This window comes from Panthera tigris, chromosome B2 (genome assembly GCF_018350195.1).
Source record: "Panthera tigris isolate Pti1 chromosome B2, P.tigris_Pti1_mat1.1, whole genome shotgun sequence".
NCBI classification, from domain to species: Eukaryota; Metazoa; Chordata; class Mammalia; order Carnivora; family Felidae; genus Panthera; species Panthera tigris.
This window is the reverse complement of record NC_056664.1, coordinates 34,685,045-34,708,048: the sequence shown is the minus strand read 5'-3', so window position 1 is coordinate 34,708,048 and position 23,004 is coordinate 34,685,045. Positions and strand designations below refer to the sequence as shown.

General features: G+C 48.3%; 1 protein-coding gene across 4 annotated transcripts in view; it reads right to left on the bottom strand.

The window, feature by feature from the left end:
- Window positions 1–13,033: 13,033 nt before the first annotated feature.
- The window catches only part of BRPF3 (bromodomain and PHD finger containing 3), a 33,988-nt gene continuing 24,017 nt past the window's right edge, over window positions 13,034–23,004 (bottom strand). For all 4 annotated transcript variants that reach the window (XM_042986210.1, XM_042986212.1, XM_007085264.3 and 1 more), the window contains 3 exons: window positions 20,380–20,477; window positions 16,597–16,751; window positions 13,034–15,338 (listed from right to left, as the gene is read on the bottom strand). In XM_042986210.1, coding sequence (XP_042842144.1) covers window positions 15,155–15,338; window positions 16,597–16,751; window positions 20,380–20,477 — 437 coding nt within the window. In that variant the 3' untranslated portion in view covers window positions 13,034–15,154. The remainder of the gene's footprint in view (window positions 15,339–16,596; window positions 16,752–20,379; window positions 20,478–23,004) is intronic.

Sequence of the window (23,004 nt, the reverse complement as noted above, 5' to 3'; positions counted from 1 at the left end):
CAATGCCCGTGTTACCCGCACCACGCCCTGTTTCAGGAAGGTCAAGTTCCAGGACTCACAACTGTTGGGGGAAGAGTTTGCTGGAATTGAAAAGTCATTTGGCTGTGACATTTAAGACCCTGGAGAGTGAAGGTTATGGGCATAGGCTCTTGAATCACACAAGGGTTTGGATTTAGGCTCTGACACTTCCCAAGTCTGTGTGTTGCTGTGTAACCTCCTTGCGTCTCAGTCTCCCTCTCCATGCAATGGGGGTATATTATGATAGTGCCTACCTGGCGGGGGGGGGGGGTTGTTGTGGGGGTGAGATGAGAGAATGTGGCCTGAGAGCCAAGGACCGTGAGTCCGCCCCACAGGGAGCATTGTGTTCACATTTGATGGAGGCCCATAGGACCCTTCAGTCTCTTCCACAGACAGCCTTTTTCTTTTTTTTCTTTTTCTTTTTTTTTTTTAATGTTTATTTATTTTTGAGACAGAGAGAGACAGAGCATGAACAGGGGAGGGTCAGAGCGAGGGAGACACAGAATCTGAAGCAGGCTCCAGGCTCCGAGCTGTCAGCACAGAGCCCGACGTGGGGCTCGAACTCACGGACCGTGAGATCATGACCTGAGCCGAAGTCAGATGCTTAACCAACTGAGCCACCCAAGCGCCCCCACAGACAGCATTTTTCATCTGAGCCCTGAGTGTGGCATAGACAAAACATTTTCTCTGCCTCTTTTAGGGGTAAGGACAGTTGGGCAAGTGACTGCATGTGACATAGCAGTAGCAGAGAACCCAGGACCATGGGGCAGGAGACCTGGATTTAACTGGGTGGGGATTTTGCAGAGTGACTAGGATCTAGCAAGCTTGATATGTGAGAGGTGTAGGCAAGAAAGAAAAAGCCGTAGTGACTAACTGGGGAGTTGAGGCTGGGAAAGGAGTGGAGGCGGGGCTTGGAGGGGACAGTGAAAAGGTAGTGAGTCAGTGACTGTGGGGCCCTTCGAGCCAAAAGCTTGAAGGAAGGAGCTAGGAAGAAATTTGAACATGGGATCTTCGGAGGGCCCAGGGCTTGACCGTGGGGCTGAGTAGCTGAGCCATTGCAGGAGAGGAAATCAGGGAACGGGGAGGCCAGGACATCAGTGGATGACAGACGAAAGCACCGAGCACGGTGGCAGGACCAGTGGAGAGAGGACAGTAATCGGGGAGCTAAGACCCTCAGGTAATCCATTAAACTGACAGCGGTGAGTGGCGGAGCTTATAAGGACATATTTACCAGTGTAATTTAATGTTACATTTCGGGAAGTCCTCTGTTGCTTTTATAAGACCTACAGGAAGGGAGAGAGCTGTTTCTGTCACGAAAGGCAGGCCTGAGCATTAAAGGGTGGGGAAGTACCTGGGAGAGTCTTGTTTCGTCCAGGATCCAAGTTGTCAGCCTAAGAGACGGAGCTCTACGCGTGCCATCGAAAGCAGCCCTAAGCTGATGGGAAGGTGTTTTGTTTTTCAGGCGTGAGGGGTCTTCTTGCTTCTCCTGAAATACCAAGGAGGCAGCCACCATTCCAACAGAAATTTGCAATAATGCAATGATGCAATGATGCAATAATGCAGTAATGCAATAATGCAATTATAATGATAATTTAGGAGTGTCATCTATGGGAAGCCGTTGACTGAGAGGCCCTGGTGTAGGGGAGTGAAGAATTTGGGTTCTGCCCGGTGTTAATCCCAGCCCCGCTCCTCACTCGTCCTCAGTTCACCGGATCGGACAGCGGGGGTCAAAACAGCACCTACCCCTTCCGCCTCTGAGAAGTAAATGAGCGGATATATGCAGAGAGATTAGCCTGGAGTGTGGGAGGACTAAAAAAAATGTTGGCTAGATATTCTACTCTTTCTCATCTCTGTTGGCAAATAAACAAGCAAATAAAAGCAGGCCTGGAAGGCCCCGCATCCTTCCTATTTCTCTGCATGGAAAACCAGCCAGAGATCAGAGCTGAGACATGGGTCCTTCCTCCACTCATTGAGAGCCGCTGGGAGGCAGTGTGGGCCAAGGTCAGGGAGTCCGCTGGGCGTGAGGAGCCCTGGGATTTAGTTCCTCCTCAGGCTCCGAGGCCCCAGCCGAGTGCACCCAAGGGCACGCCTGGTGTCTCTGAGCCTCAGCTTGCCCACCTGCAAAAGGGAGCGATCATCCCCCTTTGAGGAAAGATTCCACGAAGGTAAGTGGTGACTCTCTGGAGGAGTGTGTGTGGCTCACTGTGTTGAGTGCCTGCCTCCTGCGCGCTGAGCACAGAGATTCAGAATTTGGCCCATGGAATTTCCCCTGCCAAGAAGCACCCAAAAGATAGCCAGAGTCTATGGGAGAAAATGCTAGAGGGGTCAGGTTACAGGAGGAAGTGTTTTTATTGTTAAGCTTATGAGCAGAATTGGGGAGAATACAATGGTGGTACTGAGTGTAGTCAGTAATTCTCGTCCAAGAGCTCCTCCCAAAAGATATTCCTGCTCATGGAAAATGACCTGAGCTCAAGGCTGTTCACTGCAGAATGGTTTAGAGCAGCATGAGTTCAGAAGCCCCCTGAATACCCACCAAAATGAGCAGGGGTTGTATATATGGGCTATAAAGCAGGATAAGGAGGGGTGCCTGGCTGGCTCAGTCAGTGGAGCATGTGACTCTTGATCTCAGGGACGTGAGTTCAAGCCCCATGTTGGGCATGGAGCCTATGGAAAGGAAAGGAAAGGGAAAAAGAAGAAAAGAAAAAAGAAAAGAAAAGAAAAGTTCTCCATGAACTGACGTAGAAAGACTGCTGAGAATACTAAGGAAAAAAAAAAACTAGGTGCAAAGCAGTATGTAGGATGCTACCATTTTTTGTTCAAAGAAGCAGGGGAGAGTATCTATGGAATATTTTTATTTATATAGGCACAGAAGATGCTAAAAGTAGTTATAAGAAACGAGTCCCATAGTCCCATTAGTTGTCTCTAGGAAGGGTAGGAAGAGGAGTATCACTGTATATCCGTCTGCCCTTTTTGATTTTGGAGGCCCTGTAAATGCAGTATGTACAGGGGAGGGGGTGGGGCGAGGAACACTGTGTGGGCTGTGGAATCAGGGAGCCGGACGTGAATCCTAGCTTCACCTCTTCCCAGTTGTGGGAGCTTGCATGAGCCGCTCAACCTCTTTGAGGCTCCGTTCCTGCATGAAAGGGGCATAATAATGTGGTAACACCTCCTGGTGTAACCCGCCTGGACTCGGGAGACTGAGGCTGAGTTTGAAGCACTCAGACGGAAAATGGTTGCTGTAGCCGGTTCACCAGCCAGGGCTTCCCACTCTCCAGATCAGCTTCCAGACTTCCTGGAGGGTACATGCAATGCCCCAGGCACCCAGCCCCAGGGAGTCCCTGTGCCTCCGGGCTACCAGGTCCAAGCAGAGGGTGTGTGGGGCTGGGGGGCGAGGGGAGTGTCCTGAGTCAAATGCAATACAATTCTTCCTCCCAGAGAAAAACCCTGCAGATAGGCTGCTGGGCTCTCCGGTAACAGGGATCAGCTCTACTGAGCCCCACACCCCTTCACGCTGCTCTGCAGCCCCTCACTCTGTTGAAAACAGCAATTCTCAAACATGACAGCGTGCGTCTGAATAGTAGGTACACCTCAGATTCCTGAGTCCTCCCTAGGACCTCGCTTGCCCACGGAGGCCTCCAAGATGGAGATCCAGCCACATCTCCAGCACTCGGTCCCACACTTTTTACACTCCATGTCGCTCCCCAGATCACTCACCCCTCCTCAAGCATTTTCCACCTTCACTCTCCACGCTTCGGATTTCAAGGATCTCGTCCTCAAGGGAGGTTTCCCCACTTGTCTAAATGATGCCTGTCTGGATGGATCCAGCACAAATATCTCCTCCTCCAGGAAGGCCCTCTGATTTCCCCCGTCCTCCAGGTACTTTCAGACTCAGAATCTGCATCTAAAATAGCACCACCGTGGCTTCCTTGAATTAGAAGTATCCTCGGTAACAAAGAGAGCTATGACTCACAAGGGCCTGAACGTGGGGTGCTTTGTAAACATCAGCCCCACAGTGCCCTGAGCCCCAGGGACATGTTACTGTCCCCGTTCTATAAAGAAGTGAGCTTCAGGGACATGGGGGTTTGTTCAGGGTATCATAGCTGATGGGTGTTGGATTGGAATCCATCCTAGCCCCTCTGGTTGTTTCTGTGTATGTGCTGCCCCGACCCCTTTGAGACTATATACTCTCTTAGTTTCTATTCTTCTCCATCAGGGCCGAGCCAAGTCCAGCCCCTCAAGGAATACTAATTCTGAGACAGGGATGGTCATAAGAAGGAGATGCTGGGGCAGGGACTGTCCCTGAGTGATCTCTCTGGTGGTGGGGGTGGCGGTGTAGACGCCAACAAGATGGTTCTGGGTTGGTGCAGAGGGAAGGACGGGGTGCGGGGGGTGGGGCGGGGGAAGATGAACATCATCATCTAAGGAAAAAGACAGTGCAATGAAACAAGACAGGGCATATGCGGCTCCCACCTTGGGGAACTCAGGGAATGAAGGGAGTTTTCTGGAAATAGGCACAGTGCCAGAGGTGAGCAAAAACGGTCTTCCATTTTCATCTAAACGTTTCAGGAGGTTCCTGTGTTAGAAAAGTACACAGACTCCTCCGCGAACAGATACACTTTACCACCAACATACACCTATTCATTGCGGAATTGTCTGGGAAACACTGGGGCCAACTCCGTGTGTATCAATAAGGAATTGGTCACATCAGTCAGATTTTCATCTGATAGGTCACTCTCCAGCCCAAAAAAGGAGGAAGAAGTTCTCATTGCTCTGATATGGAACAATCACCAAAATATATTTTAAAGAAAAAATGCGATGTGCATAATGGGGCGCCTGGGTGGCTCAGTCGGTTAAGCATCCGACTTCGGCTCAGGTCACGATCTCGCGGTCTGTGAGTTCGAGCCCCGCGTCGGGCTATGGGCTGATGGCTCAGAGCCTGGAGCCTGCTTCCGATTCTGTGTCTCCCTCTCTCTCTGCCCCTCCCCCGTTCATGCTCTGTCTCTCTCTGTCTCAAAAATAAATAAACGTTAAAAAAAAAATGCGATGTGCATAATCAGGAAAATAAATCTTTTTTAAGTTTGTTTATTTATCTTGAGAGAGAGAGAGACAAAGAGGAGGAGGGGGGCAGAGAGAGAAGGAAAGAGAATCCCAAGCAAGCTCTGTTGCTGTCAGTGCAGAACCCTGCATGGGCCTCGATCTCACCAACCAGAAGATCACGACCTGAGCCAAAATCAAGAGTTGGGTGCTTAACCGACTGAGCCACCCAGGTGCCCCAGGGAAATAAAATTTTAAAGCATGCTGAGTGATAATTTTACACGTTATCAGTCTGGAAATTTTTCAAAACTGTTAATTCCAAGTGTTGGCGGGGAAGTGGGGCAAAGGGAATTCTTAAGCATGTTGGCAAGTGTGTGAATTGATACAACCACTCTGGAAGACAGCTTGGCATTATCTGCTGAAGTTGACAAGGTGCATTCCCTAGGATCCCGCAAATTGCCCAAGGAAGATCTGTACCCAAGTCCCCAGCAAGGTCCCCAAACATACACACCAAAAAAGAAACAATAAACAACATTCACACCAGTACTGTTCCTAGAAGCAAAAAATTGGAAGCAACCCAAATGTCTTAAATAGTACAATGAAAACTTAATGCCATTATCTGAACACAATGGAATTCATACAGAGTGAAAATGAACCGGCTTGCAGGGGCACCCGGGTGGGCTCAGTCAGTTAAGCGTCCAACTTCAGCTCGGGTGACAATCTCACGGTTCGTGGGTTCGAGCCCCGTGTCGGGCTCTGTGCTGACAGGTCAGAGTCTGGAGCCAGCTTTGGATTCTGCGTCTCCTTCTCTCTCTGCCCCTCCCCTATTCACGCTGTCTCTCTCTCTCTCTCTCTCAAAAAAAATGAATAAACATTAAAAAACATTTTAAGATTTTTTTTTAAACATTTATTTATTTTTGAGACAGAGAGAGACAGAGCATGAACGGGGGAGGGGCAGAGAGAGAGGGAGACACAGAATCGGAAGCAGGCTCCAGGCTCTGAGCCGTCAGCACAGAGCCCGACAAGGGGCTCGAACTCACGGAGCGCGAGATCATGACCTGAGCTGAAGTCGGACGCTTAACTGACTGAGCCACCCAGGCACCCCGAAAAAATTTTTAGAAATGAAGAAAATGAACCAACAGCCATGCATATCAGCATAACTGAATCTCAGAATCATAGTCATGGATGGTATCAAAGCAAGTTGTGTAAGGCTGCATGCAATATACTTCCTTCTCTTCAAAATCAAAAAGGTGAGTCACTACACAATATTTATCGTGTGCTGGGGTGCCTGGGTGGCTCAGTCAGTTGAGCATCCGACCCTTGATTTCAGCTTGGGTCATGGGTTGTGGGATCACACCCCAAGTTGGGCTCCATGCTCAGCTTAAGATTCTCTCCCTCTCTCTCTTCTCCCCTGCTCACTCTCTCTCTCTCTCTCAAGAAAAAAAAAAATCAAATGAATGAACACATAAACAAACAAATAAATAGTGTGCTGATTTAAACATATGGCAGGACTATAAAGGGGAAAAAAAAGGGCATGACAAGTATAACATTCAGAGTAGTATTTGGGGAAAGAGAAGGCGGGGTGGGAATGGCCACAGAGATGTTAGAAGTTCTGCTTCTTTGTCTAGGGCAGGTGGCAGTTACCAGGCGGCTTATCGTGCGGTGGATTTTTTAATTTATATATTATTGTATAACTGCTATTTTTGTATCTGCTCAATATTTAATAAAAACAAAAAATTTTTTAAAACAAGGCCTAGGCCAGTGTGAACAGTTTGCTCCCATTTGTATAACAAAGGGACCCACACCAGCACGTGCACGTACAAGGGTATTAATGTTTGTCTGGAAAGTTCCACATGCAACTGGCAAAACTGGTTGCCTCTGGCAGGGGAACTGGGAGACTGGGGACAAGGAATGACAAACTTCCTTGAATTTTTAAAATTTTGAATCATGTAAACGGGGCGCCTAGGTGGCTCAGTCGGTTGAGCGTCCAGCTTCTGCTCAGGTCATGATCTCACGGTTCATGAGTTCGGGCCCCACGTTGGGCTCTGTGCTGACAGCTCAGAGCCTGGAGCCTGCTTCGGATTCTGAGTCTCCCTCTCTGTCTGCCCCTCCCCCACTTGCCCTCTGTCTCTCTCTCTCTCTCAAAAATAGAAAAAGAATTAATTTTTTTTTAAATTTTGAATCACATAAACCAACTTAAATTAAAAGTAATAAAATTTGAGGGGTACCTGGGTGGCTCAGTTGGTTGAGCATCTGGCTCCTGGTTTGGCTCAGGTCGTGATCTCACGGTTCATCGGTTTGAGCCCCACGTGGGATTCTCTCTCTCTCAAAATAAATACATAAGCTTTAAAAAATAAAATTTGAAGACAGAGAAACAAGGTGGGGGCCTGTGGGAGGGAAAAGGAGGGTGTGAGGGAAGGAGGAGGGATGGAGCAGGAGGAAGACTGGCCAGACTCTGGGTGCCAAAAACTTCCTGTGTGCCCAGGGTCGCACGTGGAGCCAGAAACCCCTCGGACGGGCCAGGGGGGCCTGTGTCCTCATCCCACAGCTCAGGCCTAGAACCAGATCACTGTCTTGCCCCTAAGGACAGAGCCACCTTCCGACAGTTGCCCAAGTCAATTCTGGCTCTGCAATCTTTTGTCTCCAAACAAGGTGTCCTCAGGTCTCTTTCCCTGACCCTGCCGTCTTAGCTCAGACCTTCTCCCCACCGGTGATTTGAGCAATTCCTTTGAAGTCGCTTCAGGGTCTTCTGAGCCTTCATCCTCAATGACTCTGAAATATGCTTCTGCGTCACGAAGGACAGTTAACAGCACATGGGCTCTCTTCACCCCCATTCTGATCCTCCCCTCAAGGACATCAAAACAGGCTCGCACCTCCTTCATTCACAGGATACCAGTTCAGTCCCTGGAGGCTTGGGTCTGTAAGAGAGGGTAGGGGGCCTGAGGCTGGGCTCACTCCCCCTTGCCCAGTAGCCAGGGATGAGGAGAGGGCCAGGGAGGGTTGTGTTACTCTGAACTTAGAGGTGCCTTATTTCACAAAGAGCCGGTGCAGGCATCTGTGTGGCGCTGAGACGTGGGTTCCCTGATGGAAAAGGACCTAGCAAAGTAGGGCTGTACAGCAGGGGACAAGCCCGGCTATATAGTGGAACTCAGGGAGCCTGTCAACAAACCCCTCCAGGGCCAAGCCACTGACGGTGCTAAGCACCGAGGGTGTGGAACAGCTGGACCCCCCGCACACTGCTGTGGGAGAGCAGCCAATGGAAACTGGGAGAAACTCCTAAGGCTTAACACATAAACTTTAAGCTAGAGCTAAATGCTTAAAGCTAAACCCCGTGACCTAGCACTCCTGGGGATAGTCTGAGGAGAAATGGGCACTGTGTCTACAAAACGTCATGTACAAGAATGTTCACAGCAGTGTTATTCGTGAGAGCCCCAAACCGGAAACAACCCAAGACCAGCAGGAGGGCGGACAAATTGTACAATGGAATACTCTTCAAAGCAAACTACAGCTACATGCAAAACAAGGATGGAGTTCAGAGGCATAACGTTGAATTAAAGACGCCAGACTCAAGGGGCGCCTGGGTGGCTTAGTCGGTTGAGCGTCTGACTTTGGCTCAGGTCATGATCTCGCGGTTTGTGAGTTGGAGCCCCCTCACTGCCGTCAGCGCAGAGCCTGCTTTGGGTCTTCTGTCCCCCTCTCTCTCTCCCTCTCCCCTGCTCGCACTCTCTCTCTAAAAAATAAATAATAAAAGTAAAAAAAAAAAAAAAAAGCCAGACTCAAAAGATCACAAACTGTATGTGTCCATCATATGAAGTTCAAGAACAGGCAACACTAATCTATGGCCATAGAAGTCTGGACAGTAGTTACCCCCTTAGAGAAGGGGGATATTGACTGGGAAGGAATGGGAGGAACTTTCTGGGGCACTGGAAGTGTTCTGGACTTTAATTTGGGTGGTGGTTTCATGGATAGATACACATGTAAAAATTCATGGAGATTAAACTTAAGGTTTGTAAGGTTTGTAACTGTCATATGTAAAGTTATATCTAAAACAACAATAAAATTCAAGGTCTAAAGTTCCACCGCTCCTCAACACAGGGTCTTGCCCTCAACACAGTGTTGTGTGTACCTTGGAGTGACCTCGTAGGCCAGGTGCTGGTGGCTGTACCTGAGCACAGAGTGGAAACTTCTCAAAGTAGAGAAGAAAGTATATGGCCATTGGGCGGCGGGGGTGGGGGTGGGGAGGGGTGTCTCCTTATTCGCAGATGTTTGAACACAGGGCAGAATTTGGTCTAGGACTTATTTGCATGGAAAGGCACACCCAATAACAAATTTCTTGGGATAAAAGTATATAACGCCCATTCAATTTCAACTGCTGGAGGCTGCCACTATGTTAGCAAAACAGAAGGAAAAAACAAAAACAAAAACAAAAACAGCCAATAGTTGGCTTGGGCCAGTTCATGATACACAAAGGAAGAAAAGGTTGGAGAGGTGTTGGGCCTCGTGTTCCGATCATGCCAAGACCTTCTGCACAGATGTCAGAACCCACACCCTCTTGGGGAGGCCAATTTCTCAGCTACCCAGTACAAGAAACTGCAATACATGCTTTACTTAGAAAACACAATAGACTATAAGGACTTACATTAAAGTGGTTGGAAATGGTTATTTCTGGGTAGTTCGAATAATTTTTCTTTCTCCTTTGCACTTAAAAAAAAAAATCCCAAATGAGGTAGCAAACAACACATTTTATAACCTTCCTGCCAGCTCAGATAAAATCCCCTGGGGGATCTTTCTAGACTGTGAAGCCAGGGGAGAAGAAGCCCTCCCCCGGGGCCCCGTGCATCTTGCACCCTTGCCCATCAGGAGCCAAAAGTGTCGCATTGCCAATACTGCCTCTTTGTCCCCCAAAGGAGCCTATGCAAAGCTGGAAGGAAGAGGAAGGAATTCACACACTGCCGCAGGAGAAAGCAGTTAGACTGAATTCAGCCACTTCCAACCCCGGGGCCAGGCAAAGGACACAATGTTCTTTGAAAGACAACAACCCTTCTGAAATTTGGGGACGATTAGATTTTTCTACTCTGCGTAGCCGGAGTCTTGGCCCTCTCAAAAATATGAAAATTGTTGGAGTGCCCGGATGGGTCAGTCGGTTGAGCGTCTGACTTCAGCTCAGGTCATGATCTTGCGGTTCACGAGTTCGAGCCCCACACTGGGCTCGCTGTTGTCAGCCTGTTAGCGCAGAGCCCGCTTCGGATCCTCTGTCCTCCCCCGCCTCTCCCCCACTTGTGCTCTCCCCAAAATAAATACATATTTTTAAAAAAACAAAAAGAAAATTAAAATGGTGGAAAACACACACACGCACATCTTTTCTTTCCATCCCTAGAGCCCTCTGCTACCCTTGAAGGGAAAAGGCAAGCAGAAGGGCACCCCCAAGTGCCTGGGGGGTGTGGAGGGGCCTGCAGACACAGGGGTAGTCAAGGCCTCACCCTCTATCTCCCCTCAGCATCCCCCCCAGAGCCTGGCAGTCTGATCACTCACCCCTCTCCTCTCAAGAGTCAAAGCTCACAGCCTAGTCAGGTGGGGAGAGTCCATCTGGAAGGCAAATTCACACTCAAGTGTTAATAGCAATATATTAAAGGAAGTGGCCAAGCTGACAGGGTTAAGCAAATGTTTTTAATTATGTTTTAAAACTCATTAGGAAAACGGGGTTTTGTATTCCTACTCAGTACCCCCACATGCTCCAGTATCATAATATTTTAGACTTGGGTCCATGACTTTTAATCGCAGGATTGATCAGATTCATTAAGGACACTTCTGCTCACCTTGAGGGCTCTGAATACACGGGCTGGTGGAGAGTAGAAAGTGCTGGTTTCTGGGTTCTTTCTGGTCCAGCGCTGCCTTTTCCTGCTCTGTGAGGCTGAGTGCATGTGACCTGCCTCCTTCTGTGAAATGAGGGGTGAGTGGGTCTAGCTGATCCCTAGGGCTTGACTGCCTCTGTGTGAGGCCCTCTCCAGGGAGCAGACCCCTCTGAAGGCACCGTTTTCCTCTTTTCTTCCCCAATCCCAGCCTCCAAATATAAGAGGCTTTCCTCAGGTCTGTCCTTTCCCTCCTTGGCCATTGTCCTAACTGCCCTGGTGTGCTCCCGTGCCTCCACATTTCTGTCATCTGCTCCTACCTTCCTCTTGAACTGCCCAGTCCCGTCTGCTTGCTGGGGGGTTTTTCTCAGATATCCTGCAGCCAATACAAGCTCCTCAAAACTTAGCTCTCCTTCCTCCCCTTCAAACTCACTGCTGATGCCTCCGGCCATGCGGCAACCTTGTCTTCCCACTTCTGCTTTTGGCCTCTGACATCTCGTTCATTAGTTGCCAAGTTCTGGTCCTGTCCCTTCCCCAATCAAATGCTTCAACGGATGCTACTTACCATGCCTCGCCCTGGCCTCAGGTTCCTCTGTTAAGTCAGCCTCAGAGAGGCTCAGAGAGGTCAAGTACCATGCTTGAGGTCATACAGCCAGTGAGTGACAGGGCTTTAACCCCAGCACACTGCCTTGCCATCTCAGTGGCTGCCAGTCAGATGGGGCAGCGGAGCACGTGCCCAACCTCCCTGAGCCCTGCCCGTGTTGTGTCATCTACAATGCTTTTCCTTTCCATCCTCACCTGCTAAAACCCTACCCCTCTGGTCATTTTCTCTTTATGTACAAAATGGCTTCTAAGATGAGCGTTTTCACATCTTTCTAAATATTGCCTTTGTAGTTCAGAATACAAATTTACAAAGAGGGATTTTCAATCCCATTTTTTTAAGGCTTGAATGAATTGCTTTATTCTTCTGAAAGCTTTTGTGATTCAACTAAACGTTGAGTTTGGTTGGAGGAGTCTCCCAAACTCCTCCCCTCGGGGCGGGGGGGAGCTCCACACCTGCCACGTTCAGAGTTGCCCTGACAGGTCTCATGAATCAGGTTGTGAGCATTCTGTGGGCCAGAGGGGCGCATGTCCGCACCCACAACGTGCAATTCAAGAGTTAGCACACTAGAGGTACCCTGTCGACGTTATACCAAATTGAGCACTTTTACCCTCTAGCAACTTCAAAGACAAGAATTTTGAAGGAGCTTGTGGAGGTGATCAGGAGACCCTTATCCTTTAGTCACACGGCTGTGAGATGTAACTCACAGCCAAGCACATGAGCCAGGCAGGAGCAGGCAGGAGCAGAGATAGGACAGGGGAGGGGATGGGGAAAAGCTATCCCAAGGCCCAGTGACCAAGTATTGAGTCCCTGGGAACTCTCTCTACTCTCCCAGATGCCCCTCTCCAGAAATGCTGGAACCATAGCTGGTGAGAGGGGAGCTGGTACAGAACAGGCCAGCACAGCCTTGAAATGCTGTAGAGCCCACAAGAAACCCCCGCCCAGATCCTTGTCCCAGGATTCTGCCGCCATTTCTTGGCCAGCTGTCCTTGGACAAGCCTGTTGATCGTGCTGGTCTGTTTTCTCATCTGCAAAATGAAGACCAGGTAGGCGCCAGGATCCCTTCCAATTCCAAAAGGAGCGAGGTCCATGTTAACGCCTGTGTGTCCCAGCTACCTACCTACAGAATGGGGACAGCAATAATTACAAAGGAGGCGTGGGCACCCTCGAGTCTCAAATTCAGCAAGCTGGGTAAACAGGTGGCAGACACAAGGGGCTACTTCTCCAACTGCATGAGGAACAGATGCTCCCAAAGGAACAGGGCCACAGGAAATCTGAGGCATGAGAAGACAGGCTGGACCTTCTACAGGACCCAGAGGGTGGTGCTGTTTGGGGGAGGAAAACGTCAGAGCCCATCTTCACACCCCTCCCAGGCGTCCAAGAGATGGACAGAGCCCTTTCCAGCTGGCAGTCTGCAATGGCTAGACAACCCGTTCTGAATGGTTCCTGCCTTTTGAGGTGGGGGTGGGCTATGGGATTTTGGAAGAGAAGCACATGCCCCCACTGATGACACCAAACACAGCACAGCAACTGCTGCCCATTAGAACATTTATTTCTCAGAGAGAAAATAAGTTTCAGACAGTCATATTATAGTAGGTAAAATTAACTTTTGTATTCTTTACAAGCATAGATTTTTCTCTGTTTATTACCTCTCTTATACCATCTGTTATAAACAATTCTAGAAAGCAAATAAAGTCACTTTCTACAATAAATAGAGCATCGTGTGCTTCACAGCAGACGCGACTGAGACACGTAGGCCCCATGCCACAGCAGGATCTGAGCCGCTTCCCGTTCTAAAAGAGCAGTTTTAAAGATGAGACTCAGAAAGAGACTGAAAGAGTCAAGGAGATTGAAAAAAAAGAGAGACTAGAAAGAGAAAGTGTTGGGGGGAAGAGACACAGAGAGAGAGAGAGCCCCGAGATCTTACAACACAGGTTGAGACAAAGGTCACAGAGTCCACAGCTGACCGACTACCTGGGGAGAGGGGGACGCATTGGCTCCTTTAAATAAACCACACTGTGTGCATTTAAAATACTCAGCCACACAATGGAGGACTCCAGTAATGGAAACTATAGGCGTGAATAATTTAGAACAGTATTTTACAATTATATACACCATGTCCTTCCCTAGCCATATGCTGTATTGTATTTTTATTATTGTACAAAATCCAAAACCCCATCCTTTATGTTATAGAGAGTTTTGTTGGTTCCCTTTTAAACTCTGGCTCGTGTCCCAAATGTATAAGAAGTTGTGGTGGTTGGTTGGTTGTATTTTTAAAAAGTCGAGTGTGTAAAAATGGCAGTGATCTCCCCAGTGACTTTTTTTTTGTCCAAAACTCCCCTATGAAAAATTTAAAACAATTAAAAAGAACGTCAGGTTAAAAATCAACATGGCGATCAGTGGCCTGCAACCTGGCCCTGCGGCTTTGGTGCTTAAGAGGTGAAAAGAAACATCCAGAGAACAGACTCAAAGCCTCTGAAAGTTGTGTTGGTTTGTCAGTCAGCATTTCCCATTTCACAGTTTTTTTCCTTCCGTTTTTGAGAAGGTGAAGGTGGGGAGGGGGTTGAAAGGTGGAGAGGGAAGGGGACAGAGGGCGTGAAATAAGTGTGGTGTCCCCCGGAGTTTGGGAGCGGGAGCAGCAGAGGCTGGGCTGGGCAGAGCGCAGGCAGGGAGGTGCTGGACCGCGGGCACCACCGTCCATGGTGGTGGAGAGGGAGGCCCACAGAGAGAGGACAGCAGGGGTGAGCAGACCCAGCTGAAGAGCACAGCTTCAGTCAACACCCCTCAACATCCAAGTGGACAGACGGACACTCCCACAACCAGCCTGGTCTGACGGGAGCCCGTCAAGCCTCGGCCCGCCTCTCAGCAAGACAGGGACGGGGCAAGCTTTCACAGCCTGGCCTCAGCTGTGTGTCTGCAGCAGATGGGGAAGGGGTGTGTGTGCTGGTGGAGGGGTCACCCGAGTGGTAGGCTGGCCTCTGTCCTGGGCCCTAAGGAGCCAGGTGGAGGAACCCACCTAGCATAGCAGCTGGCCTCAAAGGGAATGAGACATAAAAAGAAAAAGACCAGTTTGGTGATGGTTTCTGTTTGGCACAAAAGAAAGGAAAGGAACATGGGAAAAGAGAGACGGCACTGGTGCAGAAGATGGGACAGGGAAGAGGTATGAGAATGGGTGACAGAGGGGAGAGAGGGTGAGCTCCGTGAGCTTCCCCGCGGGACTCCCATGTATCCACAGCACCTCTGGGGTCAATGTCAGAGCCTCGCTTGCCCTGAGGTGTAGTTAGCTGGGAGTGGGAAGGAGCGGGCCAGGCACACCTTTGAGAAAGAGCCTAGGACCTCTTGCCTTCTGGCCTCAGGTCCATCTCCTCGGCCGGGCCCAAGCCTCACAGCTATTTATACTTCTAACTGGTTCTTCAGTGGACTAGCCCCCCCGAGCGAGCTCAGGTGGGAGTTTTTGGCACACAGCAGGCCCAGCAGGGGAACCATACAGTTGGTCAAAACTGGGGCCTTGCCCATGGGGAGGACACGGCCCAGTCCCTGGCCTGCCATGGAAGGGGGAAGCTGCCGGCCATATGACTGGCTGGGGCAGGAAGGGGCCTCTGTGCTGCATGGGACAGAGGCAGGGCAGGCAGACACAAGCCAGGACCCACCCTTACAGGTAGCTGGAGGTGACAAAGGAGTGGGGCCCCCGGACGCGGCTCAGGTGGATCATTGCACGGTCGTAGGCCACTTGCACCGACTTTCGGATGCTGGTCTTGCGGCCTTCCAGCATCTTGAGCTTGTCCACGGTGTCTTCCACACCCAGGGGTAGCACTTTGTCCCTTGGAAGCCACTGCCTAAAATACAAGCACAGTAAGAAGCCTGGGCTGAGGCGGGTGGCATGAAGGGGCTCCTCTGGGCCCGTCTGCCTAGGACAAGCAAAGCCAGGGGGAGGGGACAGGGCAGGAGGAGACAGACTGGGACACCCCAGGCAGGAGGCCACCAAGGGACCTTTTTTGCAGCCAGGCCCTTCCCTGAGCCTCAGGGCACTCACTCTGCTTTAGAGGGCTGTTAGGACCCAGGAGCTAAGAAAGACCCATATTAGGGCTAGCTCTCGCCTTGGGGCATCAGGGAGCTATGGCTAGGAAGTGGGGCTGATGCCAGGAACCAGTGATTCCTGATGGGGCCTGCACCAGGTGTGTTTTTCTAAAGATCGCCAGTTGAATCTAACGTGTGGCTAAAAGCTAGCCTTTGGAGCCAGATCTTGGCTTGTATCCCAGGTCTGGCAATGGGGTCTTTGCTTTCTGAGCCTCAGCTTCCTCATCTGCAAAATGGATTGGGAGAGGACTGATGAAGATTTAATGAGGATTAAATAAGGTTATGTATGTAAATCGATTTGCATCAGGGCACGGAGTAAACAATAAGTGATAGCTATTATTTTTACTTGTTAGTCCTACCTCCTCATTCTATAAAAGCAGAAGTGAAAGAACTCTAAGAGAAACCTTAAAGGGCAAGCAAGCCCTTTGTAGTGGACCCCACACTGCCCCAAACCACCCTCCACCCCATCCCCCCACCTGAGGACTAAGACGTGCACTCCCACAGCCACTGGGAGCGTTGGCTGCTGACTAGCTCTCAGCTGAGTCCTCTTCAGGAATCACCCGCCACCAAGGGAGTTACCTGGACCAAGGTGACCCCGTTCCCAGGGGCAGCCAGCATTCAATGACTAGTTGCCATGGGAGGACATGCCCACGCACAGCCCCAATTCTGGACATCATTAACAAGCCTCCCAGCTCCGGAGCTCCCCTTAGGATCAGCTGAGGCCTCTATACCAAGTGTTCAACATGTTCCTCCACCCAGCACTGCACCCTTCATCCCCACAGCTCTCCTCAATAAGCCTCCTGATAGAAATATCCATCTCAGAATGTTTTCCAGGGAATCTGACCAGCCACACTCCTCAGTAACTATTAATGTGGCTGGGGCAGGCCAGCTGTTGGTAATGCCTCACCTTGTCTGGATGGAGGCAGGTTAACTGAGCCCACAGCCCCTCTGTGTACTGCATGGCAGGCCCCTTAGCCCTCATCCTGGCCCAACCTCCAGGTGGTAGTACCCACTCACCAGGTACGCTTGTTGTCAAAGAAGAGGACAAGGAAGAGCTTCTCTCCAGCCTCGGCCTGTTTCTGCTCTCCCAGCTTCAGCACATCCAGAGGGGGGACAGGGATGGGAACACCATTGTGCAGGAGGCCCTCCCGGGGCATCTTGGGATCGATGATCTAGAGACAGGAAAGGAGACGGCACTCAGATGGGGGTGGATGGGGTGAGCAGGGCATGCTGCCTCAGGACTACCTACTGAACCACCCCTCAAGTTATGCAGGGCCTTGGCCAGGCCCACAACCAAGTGATGAAGGGGGCTGACCTCTTGTGACCCTCAGGACCCCAAAATGGAAATCTTGAGTGTTTTCCCAGTTCATTGGCCAAATCCTTCAGCCCTGCTCAATCAGTTCTTCCAATGAGGGAGCTTGTGCCATGAACCCCTGGGGCCCAAGTGGAAACAGAAGAAATGTGAATCCAGTATGGGAGATACCAGAATTGAGGGTATATCTATGATGTCCAGGCCAGACTGGCAAATTCCACCTTCCTAACATCCCTTAGGGGAAGGGAATGGAGGCCAGGAGGCCATTTCTTCCTGTCAATTTTTCCTTTAAAACCTTTGCAATTCACTTCAAAGGCTCAGGGACTTTCCTAAACACCATGGCTATAAAGGAGGTTCTGCATCAGCAGCAGGGCCCATCACCTTGGTTCTACCTAACAGAGCCCCTGGTTACCCACTACCTTCCTGTCTGACCATAATCTTCCTGCTGTGTGGACTAGGTACCTTTGTGGGCACCTCCATCTAAGATCAGAAAGCTTTAAGACTGAACTTGAAGGGTTGCTGGAGAGGGGAAAATGAATGATGTGGCTGGCAAGAAGGACCACTGGAGGAATTAATGCTCAAGGCTGCAAGCTCTACAGGGCAGGGGCTCAGAAAAATGCCTGGTGGCATCAACACAACAGTGATCTCTAGCTCTATGAAGCACTAACAGAGTGACTGAAGATCCTAGTTATTCACACGTCATCCATCATCTTATTTCACCTTCTTGCCGATGCTGAGAAGTCTGCTGACAGGTATCACCTGACAGAGGAAAGCCGTGAGCACAGAGCATGTAGCTGGCTGTGGCCATGGTGGCTTAAACTTCTGCTGCCTACTGTCCTACACAGCCCTCATTTCCAAAGCAGTGAGTTGATAATCTATGTGTGTTGAGGCCAGAGAGACTTGGAAACTTACTGAGGAAGCAGCTTTCTCCAGAGATGGAACAATCTTAATTTCTATACTCTGTCCCAGGGGGCCTGTTCTCATAATAAACTGCTCTCGCTGTTTACCTTTGGGTGTCTGCCAGCTTCCTTACTTCCCTTCCTAGATAAGCAGCTAAAAGCAGGTGCTCTGGTTAAGAGTTTTAAGGAAGAACCATCCCTACCCTGTTCGAGCTGTGTAATTTGGTCAAAACTCTCCCAGCTTGTATGTCCCCCCTGGGATTAAAGCTAAGGGTCCTAATGAGAACCACCATACAAGCCCTCCTGAGCTTCCTCGATTATTGAACAAGATTATTGAACAAGATAGTGGGGCCACTCTGGTATGTTTCCTCGACAGCCATGCTGGTTCCTGCCTTGGAACATGGGGCAGATTGTGAAAAATGTACCCCCCACCCCCTGCCACCAAGGGCAGAAGCAAGGAGAGCTCTCCTCCCTTTCTAAAGAAGATAGATGCAAATATGTCTCAAAATAATAAATAATGGACCATTCACTCAAATGTTATGTGGATGTAAAACAATGTGGCTTATGAAATACTTTAACACATTATATAATGAAGGCATATATACATACTATTATTATAGCTGTAATACATAAACAAATAGAAGAAACGATACAAAACGCTTATAGCTGACTTGCTAGAATGATGGGGTTTGTTGCTTTTCTCTATTTTTTCCCCCAACTTCTATAATACAGATACATTATTTTATGAGAAAAAGCAATTTTAAACAAGAGCCAAAAAAATTTTTTTTAAATGTATATTCATTATGGACACGAGTCATATTTAACACAGGAGAACAACGGGAGAGCATAAACCAAAATAAAAACACAGCTTGCATTCAGGTGGTAGGTTTTTTCAGGTGGTGGCTGAATTTATTTACTCATTAAAGAAAATGTATGATTAAGAAGATAATTAAAAAGGAAAAAAAAAGACTATTTTTAGACTTTTTTTTTGCACCATGGGACTTAAAATCACAAAACCAAACCTGTACAGCTTTAATCACTTCCTCAACAATTATGCTGGAAGTCTCACTGACAACAGGGCACACAGCCTTGTGAAGGCAGGCCCAAGGCCCAACCTCCTCAACTGCTGGATCACAGCATGGATTCCCCCTCCTGCCACTGCTGAAGAGGGAGTGAGGTAGGCAACATGGTTCCAATATGGCTCCTGCAAGTTGTATAACCTCTTACAGCTGTAGCTTCCTCACCAGTCCAAAAGGGTCAGAGTTCCTGCCCTCTTGACTTTAAGGGGCTGCTATGAGACTTGAAAGACCCATTGATGTGAAAGAGCTAAGAGAAGCCCAGAACTCCTGTGTGCATGCAAGAGGTTGGCAGGGTAGTTCACAACCGTGGCTACAGATCATCTGAGAAGCTTTATAGAAAACATTCATACCTCGGCCTGGTGTCAGTCTAATTTCATAGTTCTGAAATGGGGCCTCAGTTATCTGTATTGTTTTAAAAACTCCCCCATGATTCTGGCATGCCCTAAAGGTTTAGAATCACTAGCTTCCAGTGCCAGATGGACATTACCTCCCCAATACAGAAAGAGCTCTAACAAATAACAATCAAGGTGGTAAAAATAGAATTTTTTAGCTACTGCTGACGGGAGCATAAATTGGAACTAACTTTCTAAAGGGCAACTTGGCAATGTGTATCAATTTTGCACAGACCTTGTTCTAAGAAGGCACGCCTAAGAATTCACAGTATGGAAATCATCATGATGTGCACAGAGTAAAGCTACAGTGATGTTTATTGCCAGCTATTAATCATAGTGAAAAATTCAAAACAATCTAAATGACCAAGTAGGGAATGGTTAAAATAAGGTACATGCATACAACTGAGGACAATGCAGTCATTAAAGTAATGTTGATGAAGAATGTTTAATGGCACAAGACATGCATGTTCATGGTATGCTGTTACGTGAAAGGGAGGTTACACAGAGTACGGGCTTGCACTTATGCGTTAAAAAAAAAAAAAAAGAGTGCCTATATACACCAAGAGGTAATCTCTGAATAGATGAGACCATGGGTGATTTTGAACTTGGTGGCTCAGAACACAGGCTTTGACATCACACATTTTGAGCCTTGGGCTCAAATTCCAACCCTGCCATTTAATCAGCTAGATGGCCACAGGGAACAGATAGATCCTCATTTTTCTTCCCCACAGAATGAGAAAAACCACATCTTCCTCAGTATTTCAAGAATTTAGCATGACAAATGTCTAATACAACACTTAAGCATTATAAGCAGCTTTAAAAATTCTCTACAATGAGCATACTACTTTTATGCATAAGCAAATGAATAAATGCTATTAAATCCCTATGAGCCCTAGTCCCTGTCTTCACACTTTTACCCTATTTTAAGTGCTCTGAGCTGAAGACCTTGATGGTTTGACCCACCCAGGCTGGGCTAAAACCTCCCTCCCCTCTGCAGCTAAAAGCACCCTGATTCCCACCCCTCTGCTGGCTTGATCCAATCAGATAAGCTCCTGAGGCAAGATAGGGGCCAGAACAGCCCAGGGGAGGGAGGAGGGTGGTGTCTGGGGCAGACTCACCAAGGCGGGGTAGGAGGGATAGCCTCGGCACTTGGCCCACACCAGCTCCAGGGGCTCCAGGTCTCCGCGGTCTTCAAAGGGCATCAGGAGGCTTCTGCCTGGGGGTTGGGGAGGGGAGGAGACAGTACCCAAAGGGGACTTGGAATGGTGCCCAGGAGGCCTGCCTGTGGCCTCCATTTGACTGGGGCAACCCAAGAATGAGTCAGCAACATCCCCTCCACCCTTCCCCTTTCCTGCCCTTTCCTTAGTTCTTAGACTAGATCAGGGGTCGGCAAACTCATTCTGTAAAGGGCCAAACAGTAAATATTTTAGGTTTTGCAGTCCACATGGTCTCTGTTGCAACTATTCAACCCTATTGTTGCAGCATGAAAGCCACCACAGATACTCTACAGAGGAATGAGTATGGCTGTGTCCCCATAAAATTTTACTTTTAGATGCTGAAATTTGAATTTCATGTAATTTTCATGTGCTACAAAATATCATTCTTTTGATTTTCTTTTCAATCATTTGTAAGTAGAAACCATTTTTAGCTTGCAAGCCCTACAAAAACAAGCTAATATGTTAGTTTGCCGACCCCTGGACTAGAACACTAGAATGGTGTTCCCTAGAAAACTAGGACTGCTTTTATCACCAGGATCCCAGGAAGAACAACAATAACCCAGCTTGGCAAAGCCACAAACTGCTCTCTGGGCCTAAGTGGTGGGCCTCATGATAGAGGCTTCATGGAAAAAGATGCCTGGGACAGACATCCCAGTAAAACCACTTGCTAAATGAGTTCTTTTCTGACAGAGCCACACCTGGCCATTCAGGTCACCTGGGTGCACGGCACGCAGCAGAGCCAAGCAGATCTGCAAGCCCTTCACGTGCCTGCATTTCTCAGAACCTGACACTGGGTGTCCTGCCTAAAGCAGGCACCACATCTCTCCAGCTTACTTTGTTCGCACACAATGCACTAGCATATGTGGATGGGTACACTTCACAAATGCTCCTGAGCAGAAAGGAACCTCCCTTCCCCCTCCCCACGCCTATAAACCGGAAGCCCAAGGTGACCACAGGGAAAAGGGTCCAAATCCTGCATAGTGGAAATTGTGTTACTAAGGAAATACTACTATCCTCATTTATAAAACAAAACAAAACTACTACTAATAATGAGGTTTTTTTTGTTTTTTTTTTTACCCATTGAGTCAATAGCAGTAACAACCAAGAGATAAAATCCAATACTGAAGAGGCTGGCTGTGGGGAAACTGGTGCAATCATACACTGTTGGAAGAAATTGCAGACCAGTCTAATCCTCAAGAACATAATTTGGTGGCATGTCTCAAGAGCCATTAAAAAAAAAAAGTATGAATCATCTGCTTCAGTAAATTCCTTCCCTGGGAATTATTCTAAGAAAAATAACTTTAAAAACAAATAAAAGGATTTTTAACAAAAATATGCATTTACTACATTATGTATAATATTAAAAGTTGGAAATCACCAAAAATCTAACAATAAAAAAGTTAAGTAAATTGTAATGCATCGACTGGAAGACATATTGTTCCAATAATATGAGTTAAATCAAGATTGTGTCAACACAAAAAAAAGTGTATAACATTGAAAAATGCAGAAAACGAAAAAGCGTGTGTTCTGGATTAACATTTTGTTAAAAACGTGCCTGAAATAAACAGAAGGCAACACAGAGAAATGAAGACAATTGTGTTAAGGTGATGATGGAATAGTAGAAGGTCGAAATTTTTAAGTTTCCCTTGGCATCATTTTATAAGTATGTGGTTTTTTAAAATAAGAGTAAAATGTCACTACCAGAATTCCAATGTTTGTGCCAATCCACTGCCAGTTTTGCACTAGATGCTGTACACTTTCATGTAGATAGGAGCCCTGCTTTCTGGGCGCCAACAGTCAGACAACAATGAAACACGCAGGCATGCATTCATCAACACACATGTGAGACAGAAACTGATGCTAAGGGAAAATAAAGCAGTTGGGAAAAGGAAAGTGGGGAAAGAGGCCCTGAAGCCTGTGTTAGATGGGAGCTTCGAAGACCGGGCATCCAGGGTGCACAGCTCCCACAGGAGGGCTGCAGAGATGCACTCGGAGAACAGCCCACCCTGTACCCACTCCACCTGTGCACCAACCAGCCCTCTCCTTTGGCCCTGCCTTGTCCTGTTCTTGAATCCCTTGGTCCAAAGAGACAAGACCCATGTACTTCCCTGTTTGGGTCGGCTAGAGAAGAATGTCTCATGAGGACAGGGCTGAAAGCACTGGATCACATGAACCTACACGGCAAGGTGTGAGATTCAGTGATAGAGGCTATCGCTGATTACTCCAGCAAGGGCAGGCTGGCAAGACCCATGGAAATGACAAATACACACTCCCTTCAAGTTTAGCAGCTCTGCTTCTCTATAGAAGTGTATGCTCTCCAGGGCTACAAAAGATCTATGTACAAGGTTGCTCACTGCAACACTGGTTATAACAAATACATGAAAACAGTCTAAATGTCCATCTGTAGTAGGCTGGCACTCCTAGATAATGGCACATTAGGCAGTCAATAAAAAGCACGGAAGGAGCTCCAAGATCTATTATTAATTGAAAAAAGGCATGGTTTAGGAGAATACGTGTGTATTAGGC